The following is a 24,146-nucleotide window of genomic DNA, read 5'->3' on the forward strand; positions in this document are numbered from 1 at the left end:
AAGTTTATATGTTGTAAAGAAAGGCAATAAATAGAGGCCAATAACAGGGTCACGATATTTCAACATTTACAGACTGCTGCTAAATCTGAGTTACAAAGCTGATGCTACAAAAATACAGCAAAACACAAGTCTCACCCTAAAATGGAGATAAAAACGGATGAGAACAGCGACGTCACATGTTAAATGGCAAATCCTTTATCAGAGAACGATGACGGCACGTTATCAAGTTTTCTTCCTGAGTCTTTCCCTCTTATGTCTGAATCCTTTCAGTTTAAACGTTTATAACCCCTGAAAGATGATATTTGACATTTGTTGACATGCAATTCATTTTTGTGACATTCCAACGCATGCAATACATGACTGTCATGTATAATACTGTAGAATAATACAATATGGAGCCTTGCCTCATTTACAAAATGCTCACAAAGTTTGTTGTTTTAATAACTCGATTTTACAGCTGTTTTCCTTTTTCTTTGTTTGTCAAAACAAACACAGGAGTTTTGCATGGAAATGTGGGGGTTTGCCGGCATTTAATGAAGCATGAAATGAAATATTCAGGTATTGGGGTTAAGGTTTTATAAAAAGGATACATTTATACTGCTTATTAATACAGGCTTCCAGCAATACTGTATTGTAAAGTCAATAAATAAAACACACAATACTGTACATAGGTCACACAATTCATGAGTTCTGTCCTGAATCTTGAAGAAGTGACAGTTTTAGCACCATAGAGTATGAAAACCAGTTCACACACCTGTCTGTCGGGTCTCAAACAGTTCTGCCATGTTCGATGCCACCAGTTTTGTTGGTTTTAGTTCATAACAGAGCGTTCTGCTGTTGTACAGCTCTTTGAAATGTTGAGCTTGATCAGATATTTTCCTTAAAAAAAAAAGAAGAAGCTAATTCTAAAAGGTAAATGTAAGACTATTCAATAATGTGTTTGAAATATCCCTTTTAAAAGAAATCAGATCCCAGATTTCCGGCTAAAGGAGAACAGCACCGGCCAGTAGGAATATCACCCTCCACATTCGTTCTCTACTGGCTCGTCTTGACTGGCTATTGTACAAAATCATTCAGTTGCAAACGTTATTATAAACAAAGGTTTGGGCTTTCAGTTCCTCCTCGACGTGTCGGTCCTATTTACTTTGATCAAGATTCTCTTTTTCTCTCTGTTCTGATCAAGTTCTTGTTTCCCGCTGGCAGTTTCTTATTCTCGTATCCAGATGTCCGGCATCACGGGGAAGACAAAGGGAACTGCAACACTTTTCTGCATCCACTGTTATCTGCTTTGTTATTAGTGCTCGCCACACACGTTGAACAAGAAAACATCCTTGCAAGCATGGCCATAAAACATGGTCTTACGACAATCTAGTTATGTGTATGTCTGTGACGCAGACTTGGTTTCTTTTAAAGATTATAGATTTGAATTCGAACAGGACTGACAGCACTGCTTGCCATAGAACTTGTGGTTGCAGACGCCGTGCTGCGGCACCAGGTAACACCAGCTGAAGTAATCCCGACATGCATAGTCTGTGGGAGGGAAAAAAACAATCAAAAAAAGCTTCTTAATAAACAATAATTTACACGTTTATATGTTTAAAGTTGTTAGTAAGACCTTTCTTCTCCGGTTGTGGGCAGAAGTTGGTATTGCAAGCCTGGGACACTGAGGGTTTAAGATGCGTGGCACAGCCGGAAGAAGGCGTCCCCTGGACCTTACACTGGACTGTCCTGGCCTGGACCCCTCCTCCACACGTCACAGAACACTGTACAAGGAAACAGGGCTTTGACCATGGAGCACCAGGAACTCACCGCCACATGTTCACTCACTCCTCTCTTGATAATCACATGATCACGTACCTTAAAGGGGACCTATTATGAAAAACACGTTTTTTCTTGCTTTAACATATATAAAGTGGTCTCCCCTCAGCCTGCCAACTCAGAGAAGGAGGAAAGCAACCAAATTCTGCAGTGTCTGTACAGCCGCCCGGATGAGCCGTCCAGTGTGATGTGGATCTACGAGCCGTTCAGATTCTGCGCATTTTCGTTACGTAACAAAAATCCAAACCACGCCCACAACTATAAAATCGTGTAACTGCATGCGACCGTCCGACTATCGCGTAGCACTGCGTGACATCGGACGCTCTCTGTCCATCTCCCTCCAGCCAGCTGACACTTTATTGAGGTTTTTGTAGTGAAATGAGGAGGTATCATAAAGATAACTTCTCATTTCAACTAACTGGATCAGCGCTTTCAACCGACTTTCAACGCGAGTGACAAGAAGAAAATAGAAGCAGGGCGTCCGACAAATGTTCACGACTCTCTATATCAAACCATTCAAAAGTTATGGCCGAAAATAGGGACTATCAAATATCAACCAATCAGAAGAAGGGGCGGGCTAATTTGCTCCAATTTTGTTCAAGGACTCAAAACTGAGTCTGATGACACCACCCACAAGTCTTTATGTCAAACCATTCAAAAGTTATGGCAGAAAGTAGGAACTATCAAATATGGACCAATCACATGAAGGGGGGGCACGCTTTTTGGCATCTATTGTCGCCACGGTAACGCTTTTGACTGAGAAAAGTAATGCGTGTCGTCGCAGGATCCAGACACACATTTTGATGTATAACACACCTGGGTGTACGTTACGGTTCGGGCGAAGAAACGGCTGAAGAAACGGCCGAAGAAATGGCATAAATTGCGGCAAAATTATACAATTAATTCAAAATGGCCGACTTCCTGTTCGGTTTCGGCCATGGCGCCAAGAGACTTTTCTTTAAGTTGTGACATGATACAGGTGTGTACCGATTTTGGTGCATGTACGTCAGACCGTATTGTGGGGCTTGAGGCACAAAGTTTTCTAGGGGGCGCTGTTGAACCATTAGGCCACGCCCATTAATGCAAACCATTAAATATCAAATTTTTCGTCAGGCCTGGCTTGCGTACAAAATTTGGTGACTTTTGGGGCACGTTTAGGGAGAAAAAAAGGCCCTCCTTTCGTCAGAAAAATAAAAAAGAAGAAAGAAAGAAAACATTCCTACAGATACAGTAGGGCCTTTGCACTGTAAGTGCTCGGGCCCTAATAAAGCAATGGAATTGATTTTGGCGCTGACGCTCGCTCGCATTGCATGCAGTTAGGACACGGTGTAACTCCGCCAGCCGGAGCTCTTGACATTTTTTCGTAGTGGTGTATCGCGTCATTCAGGCAGAGAGCCTCATTATCATAGCCTCCCCGCCCACTCAGAATCCAGCATTGATAAGGAGTCTAGAGACTGGGATGATAAAGACATGGCTCAGAGGCTGAATTTCTCATTTATTTAGCAAAAAGCTTGTTTTTAAGACATTCAAGGCCTGTTTAAAATAGGGATTAGATGCCATAATAGGTCCCCTTTAAATGTAAGCTATGAAACCCTGATTCAGGTGAACTTACCTGAGACCAAGGAGATGGGTGCCACTCTGGCGGAGGTAGATGGTGAGGGAGGGGATGAGGGAGGGGATGAGGGAGCATCCTCCATCTGTGGGCCGGGGAGGTTGTGCGGGCAGGGCACTCAGCCAGGATGCAGGGCCTCTGAAGATCCACTGTGGGCCTGGGGACGTGGTGGCACTTCTTGGCAGCAAGTTCCCTGTATTTTCCGGCAGTGTCCTTATAGTATGGATGCAAAACAGTTAGTGAAAGCTGCAGGATGGCAAAAAAAAGTTATTTCTAATAGTCTAAAACAATAACAACACTGCACATGTCTTTAAAATAAGTAAACATAAGAATTTAAAAGACAAATAGTAACAAAGTAGGTCTGAACAAGATGAGAAGTGATGCGTCATAATGCTCAAAATTAGTGGTTTAATAGTTAGGAATTACCATTTTACTATATTTAAGTAAACAAACATCTCAATACACACCTTCTCTGCACACTTGATGAAGCGTGCCTGATAGCCGTGACCACATGTTGCAGAACACTGAACATTGAGACCAGATCGAGAAGAGAAAGAGAATTCAGTCACAGCGGTCCAAACCAAATGAACAAAGTGCAAGATTACTGCTTTTCTTTCATACTCGATGCAAGTCCTTATTACAGATGCTGAATTACCTCCTGCCATGTGGAGACAAACCACTGGACCTTGCGCTGTTTCTGGCAGCGTTTGACGAAGCAGGGCTCTTGGCTGGCGGGTTTCTGAAGGCCTGCACACTCGCCGTCTGGCAGCGTGCGAGTCTGAGCGCTTGCACTGGTACTAGTGCACAGCACGGTCCTCTTCTTCACACCGTTACCACACTTGCGTGAACACTGCCAAGTTAAAAGGAAACATGATCATTATATCTGATGTCATTTGATGCTTTAAGACAAGACACTACAGACAGGACCAGCGTTTTTGAAATTCTGATTAGTTCTGCTATCAAAATAGACGGCTCACAACACGTTTGGAGACATTTATTTTGCTAGGCGTTTATGCAAAGCAGCACATGTTTCATTTCTACCGAAACATAATATGTCAGAGCTGATGATATCAAATTAGTTTTTCTAACTCTAAGGGAGATAAATCCAACTTAGCAGAACTTGTCTACAAATAATGTTTTTTTTATTATTATTGTTCATTTCTCTCTTAAAAGCCCCCAAAATTTTGAGGGTTTTGTTTAATTCATAAGTCGATTTCATTAATCAACTTTAAAAATATAGAATATTTTGAAAAATGTTATCAAAATTTTTTCAAACTGTTGTATAACTTTGATGCCAGTAAAAGCCAGTAAAAGATTAAAATGAAAGAGTTATTCAGAGTAAATGTTTGCACACGACTGCTTTAAAATGCACAATTTCAGGAAACTTGGAGTCTTAATGTAGGTGTGGTGTTTTCCCATGTAATGACAATATATCCGCTGGTTCAAACGCTGTAGTATTATATGTTTCATATGTTTTTATTGTACAACAATAAATGAACTGGGCACCTTTGTAAAAGGAAGGTTTAATAGATGATTAACATCGACACAAGGCCACTCATTTAAATAATTCAGCATTTTACAACATCATGTCAGAGCCTTTTAATGAACATTTAACTGTTCAGTATCAAAGAAGATTCATCATGTGTTGAATACTGCAGATGAAAGACATTTCACGGCCTGCATATCTCAACGGGTTCATAGCACGCAGGAACAAGGGCCACCAAACATTATATCCATATTCTCTATACAACGACCGACAAGGCTTTAATAATTCCTCTTAAGCAGTCTCACAGCCCTCCGCCCTCAACATTCATTTAGATTCTGGGCACGCTTTATAGTTTAATCTGAATCAAAATCTTGAAACTGCTTCTCTACATCCAGTAAACACAAGACTGTGACACGGTACACTGGGCCAAGAAGTACTACAGGGAAAGTGCACCGCCCGAGTAGTCCAGTTTGGGACATTTGGGGTAAAAATGGCAGTTAGAAATGTCTGACATCAGGACAAGTCAGCACACTCAATGCAGAGGAACTGGGAAGAGAACAAAGACGCTGAGGTCTTAATGGAATCAAGCATAGTTTAAAGCCACTGAGGTCATATAAAATGTGATTGTCATAAAATGTGGTGAAGCCATCAAAAGTAGGGCTTACTTGAACACAATATGGGCTGAATGTGCAACTCTGAAGTGTTTCTCCAGCTGTGGGGCGACGCTTCCAGCCACGACAAAGTCTTTACTCACTCACATTAGTTGAAAGTTAATTCTTACACATCTTGACACAGTTTTATATCCTTACCTGTGACCAGGGCCCGGTGGTCCAGACTGGTGGACAGCTGTGTGAGCTGCAGGCTCGCCTCCTCGCAGGGGCAGGCTGGGCACAGTGAGAGTCCTCCAGGATGTCTACGCCGGTCTGGCTGGTTATCCGAACACACTGGACCCTCCGTATTTGCTCCCCTCCTCCGCAGCTCCGGCTGCATGCTCCCCACTCTCCTACGGACCAGCTGGGAAAACAACACACAAGCTCGCTGGGTAAACAGGCACAACTCCTCAATCACCTACTTGGACATGGTTGAATGATGTACAGTGATAGCGGTTGTAGAAAACTCTCTCAAGTTGCAGTTCAGCCTCTTCTCGATGACTTATGTGCATGTACATTTCAACGTAAAAGGTAAAACCATAACTGGATGTTTACGCTGATTGCGATGCTTATAGTGGCTGTCGGATTAATTTACTCAGCTTTACTCTAAACAGCCTTCTCCATACACGTCTGACATCGGAGACAGGGGAGATTTGCAAGCCTACCTCCAGAGGGTCTTCACAAGCATTGACTCATGAATGAGTACGAAGTCACAACAGCTGAATCTCCAAGCTTTTAAATGGTAATTTAAACCCCTTGTGAAAAAAAAAAATAATCCCATTGATTCCTGCCCAAAATCAGCCCCTATTACCGCTAAAGGTAAAGAAATGGACACATTTTTCTTATTCTTGTTTGGTTATGACACCGTTACCGCTTTTATATCGAACAGTTACAGCAAATCTCTTGATGAACAGTTAAAAAACTTTGTTTGGACATGTAGAGTTGTATAAAACTTCATTAATCCTAATCTTCCTGAGCTTGGGACAGTGCAGTTTGTTGTTTCTCTGTTTTTTTCCCCCCACCATGCCCCAGTAGACTGTCATGAGTCCGCTAATCCTCTGAGCCGTCTCACTTCTTGAAAGCTTTGTGTGGATTTATTCTGACTGACCGTGGACTCACGGTGCCGGCAGCTCAGTCCCTCATCACACACTCATCACCCCCCCAGCTCCACCCAGAGTACCCGCACGGCCTCAGGAGATCAACCTAAACAACACCAAAACACAATGAGTTGTATCTATCAACAGTCTAAACTTTATTTGCAATATTTTTTCTGCCGGAGTATTGCACAAGAAGACGATTGAAGCTTCAAAAGATTATTTTACCTGACATTATTTAATCTAATCAGATAAAAAAGAAGAAAAGTCCATCCGAGCTCTTCCCTGTTAGGGGTTGACGGTGGGATTTATTGTAACAAGATGCTTTCAAGCCGGGTGAGAGGAAAGCAGAGATGATCTGTTTGTTTATTTTAAACATCTACTAATGTATTCCACATGCTGAATGATTTTTATGAGCTTTAACAACATAAATGGCGGGTGGTCATTCATGGTGTAACCTAAAATTGCAGCATTTTTTTAAGTCAAACTGCATCTTTCAACAGGTATGAGGTAATGATTGGAATGATTTCAGTGCACTGAAACGTGACAACATACGGGCACATCATATGCCTCATTCAAGACCACATATTCTCCATGCACCTTTTTAAAAAAAAATAATAATAAAAGAAGAGAAAAATGTAAAAAAATATAGCTGAAGAATAGGAGGTTATGGTACTGGACTGGCATGTGGATGCTAACAAATGAAGTGATGGTGACAAGATAATATTGTGGGCTCAAACTGTAAGGAAAGAAAAAAAATCTAATGCTGTGTTTGATCTGATGTGTTGGAACTACTTGTCGTGGAAGTGGCCAAGGCTATATTTTCCATCACACGTACTATTCTCATTTCAGGGTAGTGGGCCGTATAAAGAGTATTGACATGTATTTATCGTTGTGATCACTCCACAGGAATGACTGATGACTACATAGCATCTAATTGCATATCTCCTTCCTACCAGCTTGTGACCTCTGACTTGGCTGCTATCTATAAATGTGGTTGAAAGATAAGTAACCATCACACTGTCTGGAGAGAAGCACGAGGGTCAGGTGTCTGCTGGACAGCGTGTCAGATGTCACTGTACAGACGGACACCTGTGGCATTAAAAGACCTCGGACCGGTGTTTATAGCTCTACCACTTCACTACTGTGTGTGTGTGTGTGTGTGTGTGTGTGTGTGTGTGTGTGTGTGTGTGTGTGTGTGTGTGTGTGTGTGTGTGTTTCAACCTCCACTAGCACATGTCAGGCTGTGTTTCATTCTTTGCTGCCTTGGTGTACACCCACACTATGAAACAAAATGATATCATGCTATAATTATGGACGGGCATCGGAAACCTTTTTCCATGAGGTAATACATGTTTCGTCCAACTCACTGCATGCAGACACAGCAAAACCAAATAACTGCATGGCCTCAGAATAGTAGGACAGGCAAAGATGGACTAATGACCGCAGTCTGATGGTCTAGTCATGCATTCATGTTGTGGGCAGCTCAGAAAAAGTTTTGTCTCAACTCACAGTTTGTACAGGGTAAGAGGGTCAATAAACTGTAGACACCAGTTGCAACGCTGGGACAGTATGGGGGGTAAAGAGCCTTGCAAATTTACTTTAATCTTACTGCAGGTCATATGAACCCAAGATAAGTCTTTTTCAACGACAGGCCTGCACGAAGGAGTGTCCAGTGGTCATGCCCTATTCTTATTCAGCTGTGCCTTTGCATTATCTTACTGAAAAATGCATTAACAACACAGGAAAAGATGTCATACTGAAGGTAGTAGAGTAACTGTTGCTCTAAAACCTGACATTTTACTCCCCTGCATGAACGCTCCCTTACAGAAATGGTGGGAAAACCAGACAAATCCTGTCAATCTTTCTTTGACTAAACATTGTTTTCATCATATTCAATGATCTTCTCCCACATTTGTTAACAAACCAGAGGTCATTTGTCCATCTCTGCTCCTTAAAGAGCCAGCTTTCCTTGACCACAGTCTGCTTGCGTAGTTAAAAGACTCATCACTACAATCACCTCCTGACATCAGAGATGATGGAGAAGAAACACGTTTTTAACAGTAAAAGGCACTAGCACAGCTTCCCCAAGTCTTTGTGCATGTTCTCTAATTTATATAATTGACCATTACAGTTTAGACCAGTGTTTCCCAATCCTGGTCCTCGGGGACCCTGTTTTGCATGTTTTAGATGTTTTTCGGCTTCAACATACCTGATTCAAAATTAATGGTACTCATTAGCTTGTCATCAAGGTCAGGAAGACTCTGTTAATGAGACATCTACTTGAATCCCGGAGTGCTGAAGCAGCGTAGCAGCTAAAACGTGCCGGACAGTGACCCCCAAGGACCAGGACTGGGAAACACTGGTTTAGACAATTGGATCAGTATAGTTCAATTTTCTTCAGTCCAGGTTCTACCTAGTGCTGGGCGGTATACCGGTTCATACTGAATACCGGTGTTTATTTTTCTTATGATATGAATTTTTCATATACCGTAATACCGGTGAGTATGTACAGTAGAGTACACAACGTTGGGAACGCCGCGCCGCGCGGCGGAACGTAGCGCCGCTGGACACTGTTTGTGAGGGGACTGTTAAGCACTAGTGATGCACCGATTGTTCGGTAACCGAAATTGTTCGGCCGAAAATGGCAAAAAAACACTTTCCGTGTTCGGTGGAATAAGTGGGAAAAAAAACGAACAATTAATAACGGCGTTGTAATATAAGGAAATAGACTAGCCGCTCCCGTAACAGTTGCGCACCACAAACATAAATCGTTGGCCAACCAAAAAGTAACCACATAAGAATTTTACCTAACATTCACCAGGAAGTGGAACCAAAACAACATAATGCTGGGAAATTAAAAAAAATTCAGTTTTTTATGTTCAATAAATATTTTCTACCTTGTAATTTTGTAAAAGATTTTTTTCTTTTGAAAAGCATGCCTAAATCACATTTATTTGATTTATGCATCCTCCTCATGACAGTAAAATAGGCCATTCTAAGCCAATTTACTGCAGCAATTCCTTTACAAATCATTAGAAAATGTGGTTAACACCCAGTTGTGCATGAAAAAAAAATAATACCGTGATATACCGTGAAACCGATATAATTTTGAAAAATACCGTGATATAAATTTTTGGTCATACCGCCCAGCACTAGTTCTACCCACCATACATATTTTAGATGTTTCCCTTCTCCGTTACACCTGGCTCAAATGAATGGCTAACTGATAGTCTTGCATAGACCTAGATAACAAGCTGATACCTAATCACCTGCAGAACCCTGGCATCGTTTCAATACAGCAATGATATCTTAGAGTGCATTAAATGAAAACTTAAAGTTTGGTATGGCATTTTTCTTGAAGGTTTTTACTTTATATTCTTATTTGTGCTGGTTGTATAACATCTCCTACACACAGCTTCACAACGTCTGATCAGCTCATTTTAATTCTCCCAGGGGCTCCTGGATTATTTTCTGCAATGTGTCCTGTGACTCTTTAACAATATCAGGGTAATCAGAAACTAATGCCGACAAATGAATTTCTCATGTAGTCGCAGAACCAATGACCTACATGTTTTCTTGTTTGAAAACAAGTGCTTTTTGTTCTTATGTTATTAGTAGGACTAGTATATCTCTTGAATGCCGTATGTCTCTCATAAATACTCAGTTAAACAAAACAAATCACATTTTTCTGTGCTTCTTGTTTATTCTAGGCCAAATTAGTCCCATTCACAGACGTTTACATAGCAGACAACAGCTGGAGCTGAAATAAATACAAATAAAAACAAGAAAAACCCTTTTTCATCACTGTTTCTCTTTGAGAGGACAGCAGGGCTGTTGCTAGACATGGAGCTCAATTTTTATCATAAAGACAAGCTATCTTTATAAAATGGACAACGTTAGGTTCCATCTACTTCCATTTGCTTATTGTTGCTGCTGTGTCCAAACAACTGCTGCTGAAAATGAAACCAACTGATAAAAGGGTATTAGGCTTCATGAAAAAAAAAAACCCCACTATTTATACAACGATTTGAACATCAATGAACATTCTTTGGACACAAAACCAACACAACCTGCTGAAACAGGCCCCAGCTCACTTATGGCGCTTTTGCATTAGTCTCACTTCTCCCCGGTTCTACCCGCTATGGCCCCATTTTGCGCTTTCGCACTAGGGCTGAGACGGGTAAAGCCGCTCCAAGTCGATACTTTTTTCTGTAACCATTTCAGCCAGGTTCTTTGCGGGCTGAGAAGGGACTATTTCTGACGTCACCACCCTCCTCGCCACTGATTGGTCGGGGGCGGGGCCGCCACCACCCTCCGCGCCTCTGATTGGTCGAGGGGCGGGGCCGTCAGACGTTTGAATCAGGAAGCGGGAGTCAGAGCGAGGCGACTCGCGGCTCGCAGCGATTTTATTATAAAGCGCAAAACGTCTGTTTGGTGATCCAACTCTGAGGCGCAGATGTTCATAAACCTGGTGACTGAGGAGAAAAAATTTAAAAAGGGATGTAGACGGGCTGTTTTACTCTCAGCCGCTCCCGGCTCCAGCTGATTTCTCATCAGCGCGACATGAACAAAGCGGTTGCGCAATCGAGTACGTCACAGCAGCTTCACCCAAACCTGCCCGCTTCTCCCCTGGCAATGCGAAAACACACGGGTGGAACCGTGCCGTACCGCGCCGAGCGGAGCCGGGCTCAACCGATACTAGTGCAAAAGAGGCATTAGAGCCAGAGTCCACATTGGATCTTCACTTTCAATTTCCTGGATCCACCAATACAAAGAGAACACCTTAAATAACTCTCGAGCTGCCACTTTACCTCAACAAGTGTGCCTTGTTAGCGGGTCGCAATCAGTTATCTCTCAAAGACTCCATTCATCTCTCCTCGCCTCACTTTCCCGCTTGTGGTTTAAAGCGCATGCATGCACAAGTCTTCTCTTCTCTGCTGTGTCCACTACATGCACGCTGCACAGCACAACGCTGTACTTCACAGAACAGCAGACCGCTTACAGTTCACTGGAGCGAGTAGTTTAATCAGTCTGCTTTATTTGACTTTATGGATCAGTCTAAGATAACCGTCTTCTGTCCCTGTTACTGTTAGGTCTATATCTCCGTTTCCCTAACTGCTGGATGTAGTAAAGTAACATTTCCATAATCAGTCCTGTAGTTCCTCCATCCACTATTTCATATCTTGGAGAAATTAATTGTAAAACAAAAAAATCCAGCTTCTACGTATTTTTCAGAAATACTAATTTCTGTAAGGGCCGGTTGCCTGGGAGACTTTTGTATGAATCGAGGCTCCCAAGGAACAAATCCAATACTGATGGCATTAAAATGCATGTTACCTCATGCAGCTTGGAAGGATGCTTAAGTTTAGTGCCAGCGATTACAGACCTGGCCAGGCTGTACTGCAGCAGACCACCAAAACGCTGAACAGGATTGAGGCAGGTACTGTATGGAGAATGAATGAATAAAGGACGCAACTTGTTTAGACAAACATCAACATGGCAAAGCAAGCTTTACCTGCAGGTATTAGTGTATTTGTTCAAATGTTCTTCTGTTTTGTGGTGGAAAATGGTACGATTGGGTTAAGCTAAAACTAACAGGAAGGCCACCATCTTCTGTTAAAAACCTTCGACGTGACAGAGGTTTTTTTTACTACTATTCTGGCCTGGACTGTTTTACTACTCTTATCTTATAAAACCCAGTAAAAAGGAGACATGATGTTGTGTCTAAATGTCAAAATGTTTTATCAAAAGTCCACCTCAGACCGGTCACAACATACACATGGACGTTTTTATTGATTTTTACATGAATTATCTGGACTTTTGTTTTTAATGCTGAACTTGAGTTTAATAAATCAAAACACAAATATATGAAAAAGGATAAATACCACTTAAATTGGGGATTTTTTTCTTTGTTTGTTTTCTGTCAGGGCGGAAGAGTTTTGGGTTTGAAATTGTGATTTCATTGCACAGTTTCATAAAACAATGTAGTAGAAAAAAGTCCTTGGTTGAGGGCAGTTAGCCATCCAACATTATATTTGACAAAAACCTTCTTCCAAAGTGAATAAACGAGTCTGACTTAGTTAATCCTGGTGGGACTCATCTGCACAGCTGGCAGAGATGGGCTGAGCTCACAGCACCGGTTTTTATTGAATATAGTGGTGAAAACAAAGTGGTCTTGGCTAAATATTAAACAACACATAATGACACAATGAACCACTGACACGCCACATTTACTTAAAGTGTCTGACCTAACAAAATTCTGCAGGCTGTGCCCCCCTTTTTTTCTGTCAGCATGATCGCTACTTTGTGTCATTTGTTTGACAGTGAGTATTAGACAGCTCTGCGATTATGCCACATTTTCCTAGGATACTTGCTCCCAAATACAGACATACACAAACCCAATAAGATGGAAATACTCAGCTAGGGACAATGCTTCGTGAGGAAGAAAATCCCCTTTTGAACAGCTGTTGTTACGATAAAACATGCGATAAACGCTAATGTAATTGAGATTCAATGATTTCAGTGTGAATTACATAATACTGCTGCCCCACACTGCTGTGTCCTTGAGGAAATTTCACTACTTGAGAGCATTTGTTGGAACACCAGGTCTTTCTGCAGGTGTTGGGACACCACCCAGGCGCGGCGGATACAGAGAAAGATCCTTTTACAAGATTCAAAGAAGAGCAGAGATGATGCTGGAATAATGACTATAGAGATGAGTGAATCAGCTCTAATTTCAGAAAATGATTGAAGTGGTTGCAGATTACTTGGCTGCACTGGTTTTGCAGTGCAAAGCAGTAAAGATCCTCAAAATGGAAGAGATGAGAGGCTGAGAACGTTTGGGTAGAAGTGAGCTTACAGAGTAATTGGACACCATCACTGTTCCTCTGCTTTCCTACCCTGTATTTTCCCTGCGTGTGTTGCGTTTTAAGTGCCAGAAAGCAGCTGATCACCCGTCATTCTACACTGTGGCAACAGCAGCAGCATCACATGGCTGTATGTTACATTAAATCATCTGAGCTCAGACAGAAACATTTCCAGCAAAATGATCGACAGATGTGATCATTTTGCAAACCTCTGTTGAAAGTTCTTCACCTCCTGTAATGTCCTATTTCTTTTCTGTTTTCCATTTCCTGTAATCAGCAAGCATGATCAGAAAAATGATTAAGTGAGCACTCATTTCCAGCAACAAAGATGCAAAGAATCAATGGGCAATCTATGCAGGACATGTGGTTTTCTAATATCTGATAATGAGGGCTGTTAAAGCACTGGAACGGCCCGGGTTTGAGCACAACATACAGTATTAAATGTGGAGGGACAAAGTCACAGTTGGACATGCAGCAATGCAATTTTTCTCCGGACATGCACGTGCAACAGTAAATGCGATGAAGTCATTGCTTCAGCTGTATCCCTTTCTACTCATAAATCAAGGCACAACTTTTCAGTAGTGTCCCCTGCATTTGCAAGAATTTGGCTGATATTTCAAACCATTGCAAAGGGTGGACGTCAGAATACTCAGAATAGAGGAACAGAGGACATGACGCCACAACAGCAGCTGTCAAAGGCCTTCACATAACATCTCTTTGTTCATTGAAAGGTTGGTATCCAGATCATTCAAATTCTTATCAACACAGTGTCAGCCCTAGTATAAGATATTCTGATGCTCCATTTGTTTGCTCTGCATAGAAGTTATTGTGTGGCTATTGTTCATTTTGCTTGTCGTAGAACAATAAAAGCGCAGCCTTTCTTCAGCTTGGCTTCCAGCTGCAGTCCACAACTTCATGGAGAAGTATTCAACTTTAGAGTGGGCGAGCACGCTTTGTTTCATTGTCTTTATTAGAGGTCATGGACAAAAAAATAATCAAAAAATCAGTGCTAATTGATTTCTTATTAAGACAGGATTGGCTTGTTAAAAAACAAACAAACAGTATATTAGTCATAGCTTTGGTCTCCAGGACCTCACAGGCTCCCACTTCAAATCCCAGCTGTGGCCTTTCTGCGTGGAGTTTACGTGACCCTCATGCCTCTGTGGCTTTTTCTCGGATCCAGGTTCCTTTACTCTTCCAGTCCAAAGATATCGTCTTAGTTTAATAGGAAACTTTGAATGAACTCATAGTTGTGAGTGTTTGTCCTGTGATAGGCTGGAAACCTGTTCAAGGTGTAGCCCTCCACTCACCCTGTGAGCGCAAGAGTAGACTCTGCAGCACTGACAGGTCAGGATAGAGCACTGATAGAGAGTGGAATGATACTACAGTATATTTCTGAGGGTTGGAAACATCATTCCCTCCTACCATATGCACTGGTAAGCTCTCACATGAGGAGTGCAGGCCCAAGAACTCAGGCCTGTGTCGTATCTTAGAAATTATTACTCCAACTACTAATGCGCTCAGGGGAGACAATACCCCAGCAACAGCTGCTTCACAAATGACATTCTGCATCTCATTTGGTTCCTGCACAGAATTTAGGGGTCTTTTTGATATTCTGTTGCCAATAACCTGATGTAAATTTGCATTACCTCGAGAAAGAAAAAGAAATAAAAGAAATTGAATCAATCTTTTGTCTCTTGTACGCAGCTGTGCAGACAATGTTCAGCTCCCTGAATGTGATAGTCCAGTTTTATGAGCAAAACCATGCTTTTATGAAACCGTATCATTATCCAGGAAACATCTAAAAAATCTTTATCATTAAGAACGCTGCTAATCTGAGAGTTTCTTTCAATATTTGTTCAGGCTTTACCCTACATGACCTTACCCAGAGCAGCACAGACAAAGAGGGGAACACGAACCCTGGCTGCGTGATCATTCACGTCCCGTCTTTCATTGGGCAAAGCCCTCCCTGTGACGGCCACAGCACAGGATCACCATGAAGGATCTTTGATCCTGCCTCGCTGTTGAATAGCAGGGATATGTAGACAGTGATGGCACCAAAAATGCCTTGCCAAAATCCCACAGAACAGCTCCCTGACACCGCAAAATCCGGACCCTGCTCTTTCTATTCCTGGCTCTCCTTACTGAGATTCAAACTGACACCAGTGACATTTTACAGCATCTGCTTCACCCACAGCTGTGTGAAAGTGAACCACAACATCAGATAAACTCACATCATAATCTGCAGACATTGGATGTATAAAAAAACGGAGAGAAGTGGAGTGAGCCGGTGTTTAGTTGTGAGCCTGCTAACCGTAGAGATGCTGCATGTGAGAACGATTTACAAGTTCTCCGCCTGCTGTTTTAATCAAAAGCAGAGTCCAAGCGTTCCTGACAGTGGGTGAGGTACGGCACTGGACTGGAGCAAGGTACGGACTAGGAATGGGCGATATTTTACCGTTCACGATATACCGTCAAAAAAATTCCTCACGATAAGAAATTGTCATGTCGCGGTAAAGGAAGGAAAGAGCGGGAGGAAAGAAGGAAGGAAGGGGAAAAAGAAGGAAGGAAGGAAGGAAGGAAGGAAGGAAGGAAGGAAGGAAGGAAGGAAGGAAGGAAGGAAGGAAGGAAGGAAGGAAGAAAGAAAAGAGGAAGGGAAGAAGGAAGGAGAGAGCAGGAGGAAGGAAGGAAGGAAGGGAGAAAAGAAGGAAGAAAGGAAGGAAGGAAGGAAGGAAGGAAGGAAGGAAGGAAGGAAGGAAGGAAGGAAGGAAGGAAGGAAGGAAAGGGGAGAAGGAAGGGAGAAAAGAGGAAGGGAAGAAGGAAGGAAAGAGCAGGAGGAAAGAAGGAAGGAAGGAAGGAAGGGAAAAAAGAAGGAAGAGAAAGAAAGAAAGAAAGAAAGAAAGAAAGAAAGAAAGAAAGAAAGAAAGAAAGAAAGAAAGAAAGAAAGAAAGAAAGAAAGAAAGAAAGATAAATTCCCGTTGATGACAAACATGGCGGATCTGAGAGCGAGATAGATTCATAGTTAAAAAGGTGGAGTTGAATTGGTATTTTTTTTATCCTCATTTTTATCGTTATCAGGATAAATGCCAGAAATAATCGTGATACATTTTTTAGTCCATACCGCCCATCCCTAGTACGGACAGAATATCCAGTGGAAGTTTCCCTGTTCCCCATGTGTCACGCACACAATTTTTAGCCAAAATATAAGTTATTTTTCAATAACAGAGAGGAAAATGTCGTAATCACAGAACAGGTGCTTTCATGGGCTGGAAAAGGGTGGAGAATAAAGTCAGTTCTGCCTGACACCTTTCATTTGCTTTATTGTGAGGAGATGGTACAGGATTAGAGGAACTGACTCAACCAATAAACAGCTCTTTTGACACTGCATGTCAAAAAATTATAGAACAGATGTGTGGTGTTACGGGCCAATAACACACGGCAGTCGAGGAGGAGCGGGGAAGGAAGAGCCTGACAAGGAAACACGCAACTCCACATGGTAACGTGTGGTGGGAGGCTCGGACATGAAAGTAAAAGCATTAACAGGGCAAAGAGAGAGAAGAATACTTCAAATGCCTCCCACAAATTATCTCCAAAAGCAGACTGAGCATGGAAAACTGGATCCAAATTGTTCAAACTATGGGGGTGGCGGTCCTAAAGCTGAGCAGCTGCCTCCCCAAATTCCAAACATTACCATGCATATATAAACTGTTATACTGTTTCAGCCAACAACATTTTTGGCCATCAGCACATCATATAGCTGTTCCAGGAGATGTAAATTGAACAATTAAATAATCCACATTCCTTGAGATGTAGAGGGGAGCCAAACACGGTGTTACCTTCCTTCCAAAAAATGCATCAGGAAACTTTTAAGACGTTTCTACACGGTTCAAATAATTAACAAGTCTGTGGTTTGACACTGATGAAGTAATTCAAAAACGTTAGAAGCCAATAATTATCCCTGACGTTACCTTTTGTTTAAGTTGAGCCATGAGCCGTGCTGTCACGATTCTGGGCATTTGGTTTGTCGTATCTTGTTTTATTTGGAAGTGTTTGGTGTGGCTTATGCTATGTTTCTTTCATCTGTGTAATTGATTCAGACCAGTGTCTTCTCTTGTTTAAATGTGGATGTATTTTTATTCCCTATCTACATCTATTTTATGCCGGTTTTGGCTGCCTAACCCTCCTTTTTGTCTATTTGCCTCCATGGTCCTGACTCATGGCTGTCTCTTGACAGTATCTTGACAGAGATCTGAAATCTGAAAACTACAGTGAAGTGAAAAGGTCTTGGTGTTCTTCTATGGTACAAAATGCTGCAGTTCAATCCAGCCAGTAATGTCCCGGCATGCCTGGCCAACCTACTGCCTTTTGTCTCCACTAGCAGAGTTAGACTCTTTGGCATGTGGCATTCCTCCAGTCATGAGGACTCAGTTTGTTAGTTCTCATACCCAAATTCAACGTTTTTCCAAATGGGAATATTAATCCTGGTGAAAAAAATATTTTCCTCATCCTGTTCTTGGAGCCTGACCTGTGTTGGATCCACCTGCTCTCTTAAAACCTTCTAGGGGTCCGACCGCTCAGGTTTGTAGCCTTCTATCAGTCCTGCTATGGGTCATCAAGTCCAGTGTTTGTTCCCTTCATCACTGGCCTATTAAGGAATCCTGCCTTTGAAGAAGTCCTCCAGTCCAGCTCTTGATGACCTATTGTGCTTAGGGTTGCCACCCGTCCCGTAAAATACAGAATTGTCCTTTATTTGAGAAAAAAATGTTGCGTCCCGACACGATTTGTACCGTATTTTCATTAACTTTTACACCATATTCTAGTTGAATTATTGAAATAAATGAACTTTTACACCATATTCTAGTTGAATTATTGAAATAAATTAACTTTTACACCATATTCTAGTTGAATTATTGAAATAAATGAACCTTTACACCATATTATAGTTGAATTATTGAAATAAATTAACCTTTACACCATATTCTAGTTGAATTATTGAAATAAGTTAACTTTTACACCATATTCTAGTTGAATTATTGAAATAAATTAACTTTTACACCATATTCTAGTTGAATTATTGAAATAAATTAACCTTTACACCATATTCTAGTTGAATTATTGAAATAAGTTAACTTTTACACCATATTCTAGTTGAATTATTGAAATAAATTAACTTTTACACCATATTCTAGTTGAATTATTGAAATAAATTAACTTTTACACCATATTCTAGTTGAATTATTGAAATAAATTAACTTTTACACCATATTCTAGTTGAATTATTGAAATAAATTAACTTTTACACCATATTCTTCACCTGTATGTATATTCTACATCTTGGCTGATGTGGACATACATAGCATAGGAGGCTATTTCAGTTGCTAGTATGGTTGTCTGTCTGTACAGTCATGCAAGTTCAAAGCTATTAAAGCACTTTAAACTTTAAATCAAAGCATTTTGTTTTTTCATATAAAATAAACACATTTTTATTCAGTTTAGAAGTTTTGGGGCTTTTTTTTTTGGCTCCTGCGCTGCTGAAATCAGGGCGTCCCTTATTTCTATTTCTGAAAGGTGGCAACCCTAATTGTGCTATTCACTGGTGTTTCCAGCATGTTATAGTTCCAGGTGGTCAGTAAGACAACCTGGAAGTTTTCAGTTAGCTGAGTTTACAGGCATTTAAATACACAGGATTGGAAACTGGGCACAGAGACATGTATTGAATTAGTAGCAAAGACAAACACTTCCTTACTTTACACAAAATAAATCTGAGAAATACCACAAGTTTGGTGGGTATTTAGTGAGAAAACACAGAGTAACAGAACGGTTACTCATACTGGCAATGGTGTTTGGATGAAAAACCATTGAAATCCAGTTGGAACTGTCTCAGGTGCCCTGATTCTCCCCTTAGCCTTGTTGCTATTAGCCATGCTGCTTTTCCCCATAGATTATTTAAAACAATGGAAAAAGCATTGGGCCACGTGACCCACTGGTTTCTGAAGTGTGGTTTTGAAGCCTGTTTTTCTTCATACGGGATGCTGGAGAAGCAGCTGGGAAAATGCCCACCACATGTCAATCAAAGTTAACTTTGCTCCCAGCTCCTTCAGCCGAACCCCTCTGAAATATCTGCTGAGCTGCCGTCACACGTTTACAGCACAATATTCTATTTAACATGTAGACTCGAAATTAAAAATGAGTCACGTTTAGTGGATGCTGGGTTAATACAAACAGCAGCTAGCTCTTGCCTGAGCCAGCCCCCACCCCTCATCCCCCGAAGGTTTTTCATGGGTGTGAAATCAAACAATTGAGACCAAAATGGTTTTTGTTTTCTGTTTATTTCTGCTCTAAAGTTATTTCTACTCAAAAGAAATCCAAAGTGTTTACGATCAGTTTTGATGGTAACATGATATTTCTGGATACTATTAGTGCCTCAAAATAAATGTCATGCCTGTCCATAAAGATGTTGTGATATTTCACTCTTGGCCAAAGTGACAGACTGATTTACAGAAGGCAAAAACCCTTCATATGGTCATATTGTTGACTATTTTGGGTTTATGGTATTACAAAATGAGCAAAGCAGAGAAAACATCATCATCATACAGAAATGCTGAGGTTCTGACCTGACAGGGCACGCGTGGATGTTGCACGGCATCGCTCCAGTCGCCGGTCTTGATCTGGGATTGCAGTACGACACATTCACCTGCACTCTCAAGTCTTTGTAGCATGCCGCCTTGGTGCTCATATGGCCTGTATGGGTTATAAATCATTAGCCTCAATATCACTTGTGTTTAACAAGAAAATCATTTTCATTTTTATACTTTGTGGATTATGTGCACATACTGTAATATACAGTCAAATGAAGAATATACAGTATTTCCTCTTTCACTTCTAAAGTTTTAAGGTCCAAATCCAGTACTTTTGTCAGTATAAATGAACTCTGACAAGGTATCCTCCTGCAATACTGTTCTTGACAAGTGTAAAGATGCTTTTGTGCTGTTTCCCCACATCCAGAGCCAAAAGAGCCACTTTGGTTTAGTTTGTCAAAAGGAAATTGCTCTACGTGTTTGCTGGTTTAGTCAGATGCGACTCTGCAAAACTAAGTCATGCTGCCTTGTTTTTTGGAAGAGGAAGCTGTCTCCTGGCAACCCATCCAAACAAACCATACTAGTGCCATCAATTGTACTGTCAAGAATGTCATCATTAGACATGTTACTGAGGCCTGTAGAGTCTAATGTGATATTTAATTCATTTTCAGACTTGGTGAGAAGCAAATCATTTTTTTGAATCACATGGAAAGGTGTTCTTTTTTCATTCACATAACTGGATATGGATATGGAGGCAAACATGTGACAGTTTTTAATAATGTGAAAGCAATCTGTTTCAGTCTGACAACAAAATACTCACGAGGGAGGACAAAAGAAGGCTGGTGGATATTAAAACACGTGTGCTCTTTCATCACACCTCCCTCAGCAAAGATGTGATTTTGTCAAACGATTTGGCAGATTTTCTCTTAAACATTCTTCTTTAAAGTTAATCCAATCTCCAAATGTTTTGCAAACACTTTATGTCTCGATGGCTTTTGGCACAGATGCCATTCTGACAGCGTTGATTTAAGTGAAACCTTAATGCATGGTTTGGCTGTTACTTGGCCTAAAGCAGGATCAGACTGCACTTCTCAACCCATAAAGGTCACTTAGTCAGTCACACTCTTTAATAAAGCCAACGTCCACCCCCCCCTACCCCCACCACCACCACTCATCATGGTCTCCAATCAGGACATAAAGAGGTGGAACTGGTTTGGGTGGACTGTAGCAGACCAAGGTGGAGAACTTTAACCTACAGGGCTATAGGGATTCTACACTGGGGGGTTTGTTTGCACTTGTGAGCAAATAAACCCAAAACAAAACCAAAAAACAACATGCTTGAACACGTTTGCAACTACACGCATACACAAAGAAACACACCAATGTCCACAAAATTACCTGCTTAACCCATCGTGTGTGTGTGTGTGTGTGTGTGTGTGTGTGTGTGTGTGTGTGTGTGTGTGTGTGTGTGTGTGTGTGTGTGTGTGTGTCTGTGTGTGTGTGTGTGTCTGTGTGTGTGTGTAAACCTCGGGTGGACCAAAGGCCATGAACGCAGAGATGCATGTGTGTGCATGCTGGGTTCCTGTGTGTGTGTCTGCCTAATGGAGGGTCTCCAGCAGAACAAGAGCAGGTCCCACCGGTCCTAGACGAGAGCTTCTAATGCCCCTGCAGTAATGATTGGGATACTCTCCTCTCCATTTAACCTGCAGCTAAAAGCTTTATTACAGGTCAGAGAGGCCAGACTGAGTGGAAATGTTTGTCTGCTGATCTACAAACTATCACCTTGGTCTATAGTCGACTTATAGTCCATATAGATTAGAAGTGAACTGTCCTTCTTTCAGAGAGTTTAAATCAGGGGTATTCAACTAGATTCGGCCGGGGGCCACATCTGCAAAAGGACTGTATGGAGAGGGCCGCACAATTTGAAAATGTGGGGGTTTTCAAAATGTATTTTGCACACAAAGACGAAGACTTATGTAAATATAATACATTTGTATTATACATTTGAATATATCTAGTTTACATATGAATTATGTATTAACTGTCTCCAGATTTAGTAATTGTGAATGTTAAATATAATATTCAGATAAAGAAATATTATTTTGAATGCAAGTTCATTTTGAAACCATGCATTGTGCAAACTTAATGAAATTGATATTGGCCTACTTTTAATAAAACACGCCATAATGACAAAGCACCACTTTCCACCAAGATTTCCTTATTTGAATATTATATTAAGCATTGAGCACAACCATTTTAGTCCATAGTAGCCAGTTATAAAAATATTATAAAAAAAAAAAAAAAAAAAAAAAAATTTCAACAAACACCCCTTTTTTTGAAATATGACCAGGGGCCACATAAAAGCTCCTGGCGGGCCGCATGTGGCCCGCGGGCCGCCAATTGAATATCCCTGGTTTAAATCATCTTTCAGATATTTCAAACAAAAGACATCTTAATAAGGGCGACAGCATATGTACCTCCGCCACATGTAGCTGAGCACTGGGAGCGAATGATGGCCCATGTGTAATTGTGTTTCTTCATCAGCTCAGTGTTCATTAGAGTATATTCCCACTGCACACCTGGATTCCAGCCCTGCAACAATATCTGGAGGGGGAATGAGAGGTTGGTGTGTCATCAGGTAAAGGAGAATGTTAACTGTGATCAGAAAACATTTTCTCGCGTCCATTGATCGCTTACCTCTACAACTAGTGACTCATTAGTAGGGCCACTGGATATGAGGCTCTCTGGTCTGTTATACGGCCTCTTGTAATCAAAGGTGGTTCCTGCCATGGGGTGCCGACCGGGCCAGTCCACCGTCCAGTGGCCGTTAAGGTAGTAGCGTCTCTGGGTGTCCCTGACAGCCAGGTAGGAGCCGGACGTATTCAGTTCCACCACACGGATACTCTGAGCTCCTGCTGGGATGGTTACCACCCCGTAGTACTCTGGGTGACAAAACACCACATTTACACAATCACTGAACTAAAGAAAATCACTAAGCCACAATCACTATCACTAAAAAATGTCATAGAGTCCAAAAATAACATTTGGAAGCTGTTAATGTGCATATCAGTTTGAAAAGAGTTGACAAAACCAGTGAACAGAACATTTATTTCATTTATTTGGATGACTCACGGTTAGTAAAGTGCTGCTTTGTGTACAGTCCTCTGTGGATCTTGCAGGTGGAGTTGTCTCCTTTACAAACCCCGCAAGCATCGGGTACAGCTGAGGAGCCTAAGACGTGGTCACAGCCCACTTTCTGTGGAACAAAGATGGGAAAAAGTACATTAAAAGAAGAAGAAAAAGAAAAAACACATGACAGATACATGATAGGTGATAGGTTGATTCTGGGGGAGGTATCAGAGCAACACTTACACCAACTCTACAAACTCTGAAATGCATATGTTACCTCACATAGTCCGTCGATACAGACATTATAGCTGTCCTTTGAGCAAAGTGTCCCATCCTTTACTTTGCTGGCCAGGGCAAAGAAAAAGTCATAACCTTCAGCAAAGCAGTAAAGCTTACATAGATCTTGATCTGTGAGAAGAGAAAATAAGTACAGCCATCAAAGATTTATCTTCTGTGGGGTAATAGGTCAACCGGAAAAGTCCAATACTAATTAAAGCTGCAAGCAGCGATGAACGGGCCCTCGAGCGTGCAATTTTCACCAATGAAAGTCAAGGACTCAAAACTAAATCCGATGACACCACCCATGACTCTTTATGTCAAACCATTCAAAAGGTATGGCAGAAAATAGGAACTATCAAATGTCGACCAATCAGAAGAAGGGGCGGGGCTAATTTGCCCCAATTATGGTCAAGGACTCAAAACAGAGTCCGATGACACCACCCACGAGTCTTTATGTCAAACCATTCAAAAATTAGTGCAGAAAATAGGAACTATCACATATGAACCAATCAAATGAAGGAGGTCCGCGCTTTTTGCCGTCTATCGTCGCCACGGTAACGCTTTTGACTGAGAAAAGTAATGCCCATCGTCGCAGGATCGAGACGCACATTTTGATGTATAACACCTGGGT

The 24,146-nt window shown here is 41.4% G+C and overlaps 1 protein-coding gene across 1 annotated transcript in view; it reads right to left on the reverse strand.

Annotated features, from left to right (window-relative positions):
• Positions 1 to 250: 250 nt before the first annotated feature.
• Positions 251 to 24,146, reverse strand: part of LOC133440929 (A disintegrin and metalloproteinase with thrombospondin motifs 16) — a 68,101-nt gene continuing 44,205 nt past the window's right edge. Inside the window, exons 14-24 of the mRNA XM_061718272.1 lie at positions 23,514 to 23,644; positions 23,240 to 23,363; positions 22,805 to 23,049; positions 22,585 to 22,711; positions 20,144 to 20,270; positions 5,726 to 5,930; positions 4,086 to 4,280; positions 3,898 to 3,954; positions 3,431 to 3,643; positions 1,616 to 1,763; positions 251 to 1,530 (exon numbers count right to left, since the gene is read on the reverse strand). Coding sequence (XP_061574256.1) covers positions 1,415 to 1,530; positions 1,616 to 1,763; positions 3,431 to 3,643; positions 3,898 to 3,954; positions 4,086 to 4,280; positions 5,726 to 5,930; positions 20,144 to 20,270; positions 22,585 to 22,711; positions 22,805 to 23,049; positions 23,240 to 23,363; positions 23,514 to 23,644 — 1,688 coding nt within the window. The 3' untranslated portion in view covers positions 251 to 1,414. The remainder of the gene's footprint in view (positions 1,531 to 1,615; positions 1,764 to 3,430; positions 3,644 to 3,897; positions 3,955 to 4,085; positions 4,281 to 5,725; positions 5,931 to 20,143; positions 20,271 to 22,584; positions 22,712 to 22,804; positions 23,050 to 23,239; positions 23,364 to 23,513; positions 23,645 to 24,146) is intronic.

Source organism: Cololabis saira, chromosome 3 (assembly GCF_033807715.1).
Source record: "Cololabis saira isolate AMF1-May2022 chromosome 3, fColSai1.1, whole genome shotgun sequence".
Lineage (NCBI taxonomy): Eukaryota > Metazoa > Chordata > Actinopteri > Beloniformes > Belonidae > Cololabis > Cololabis saira.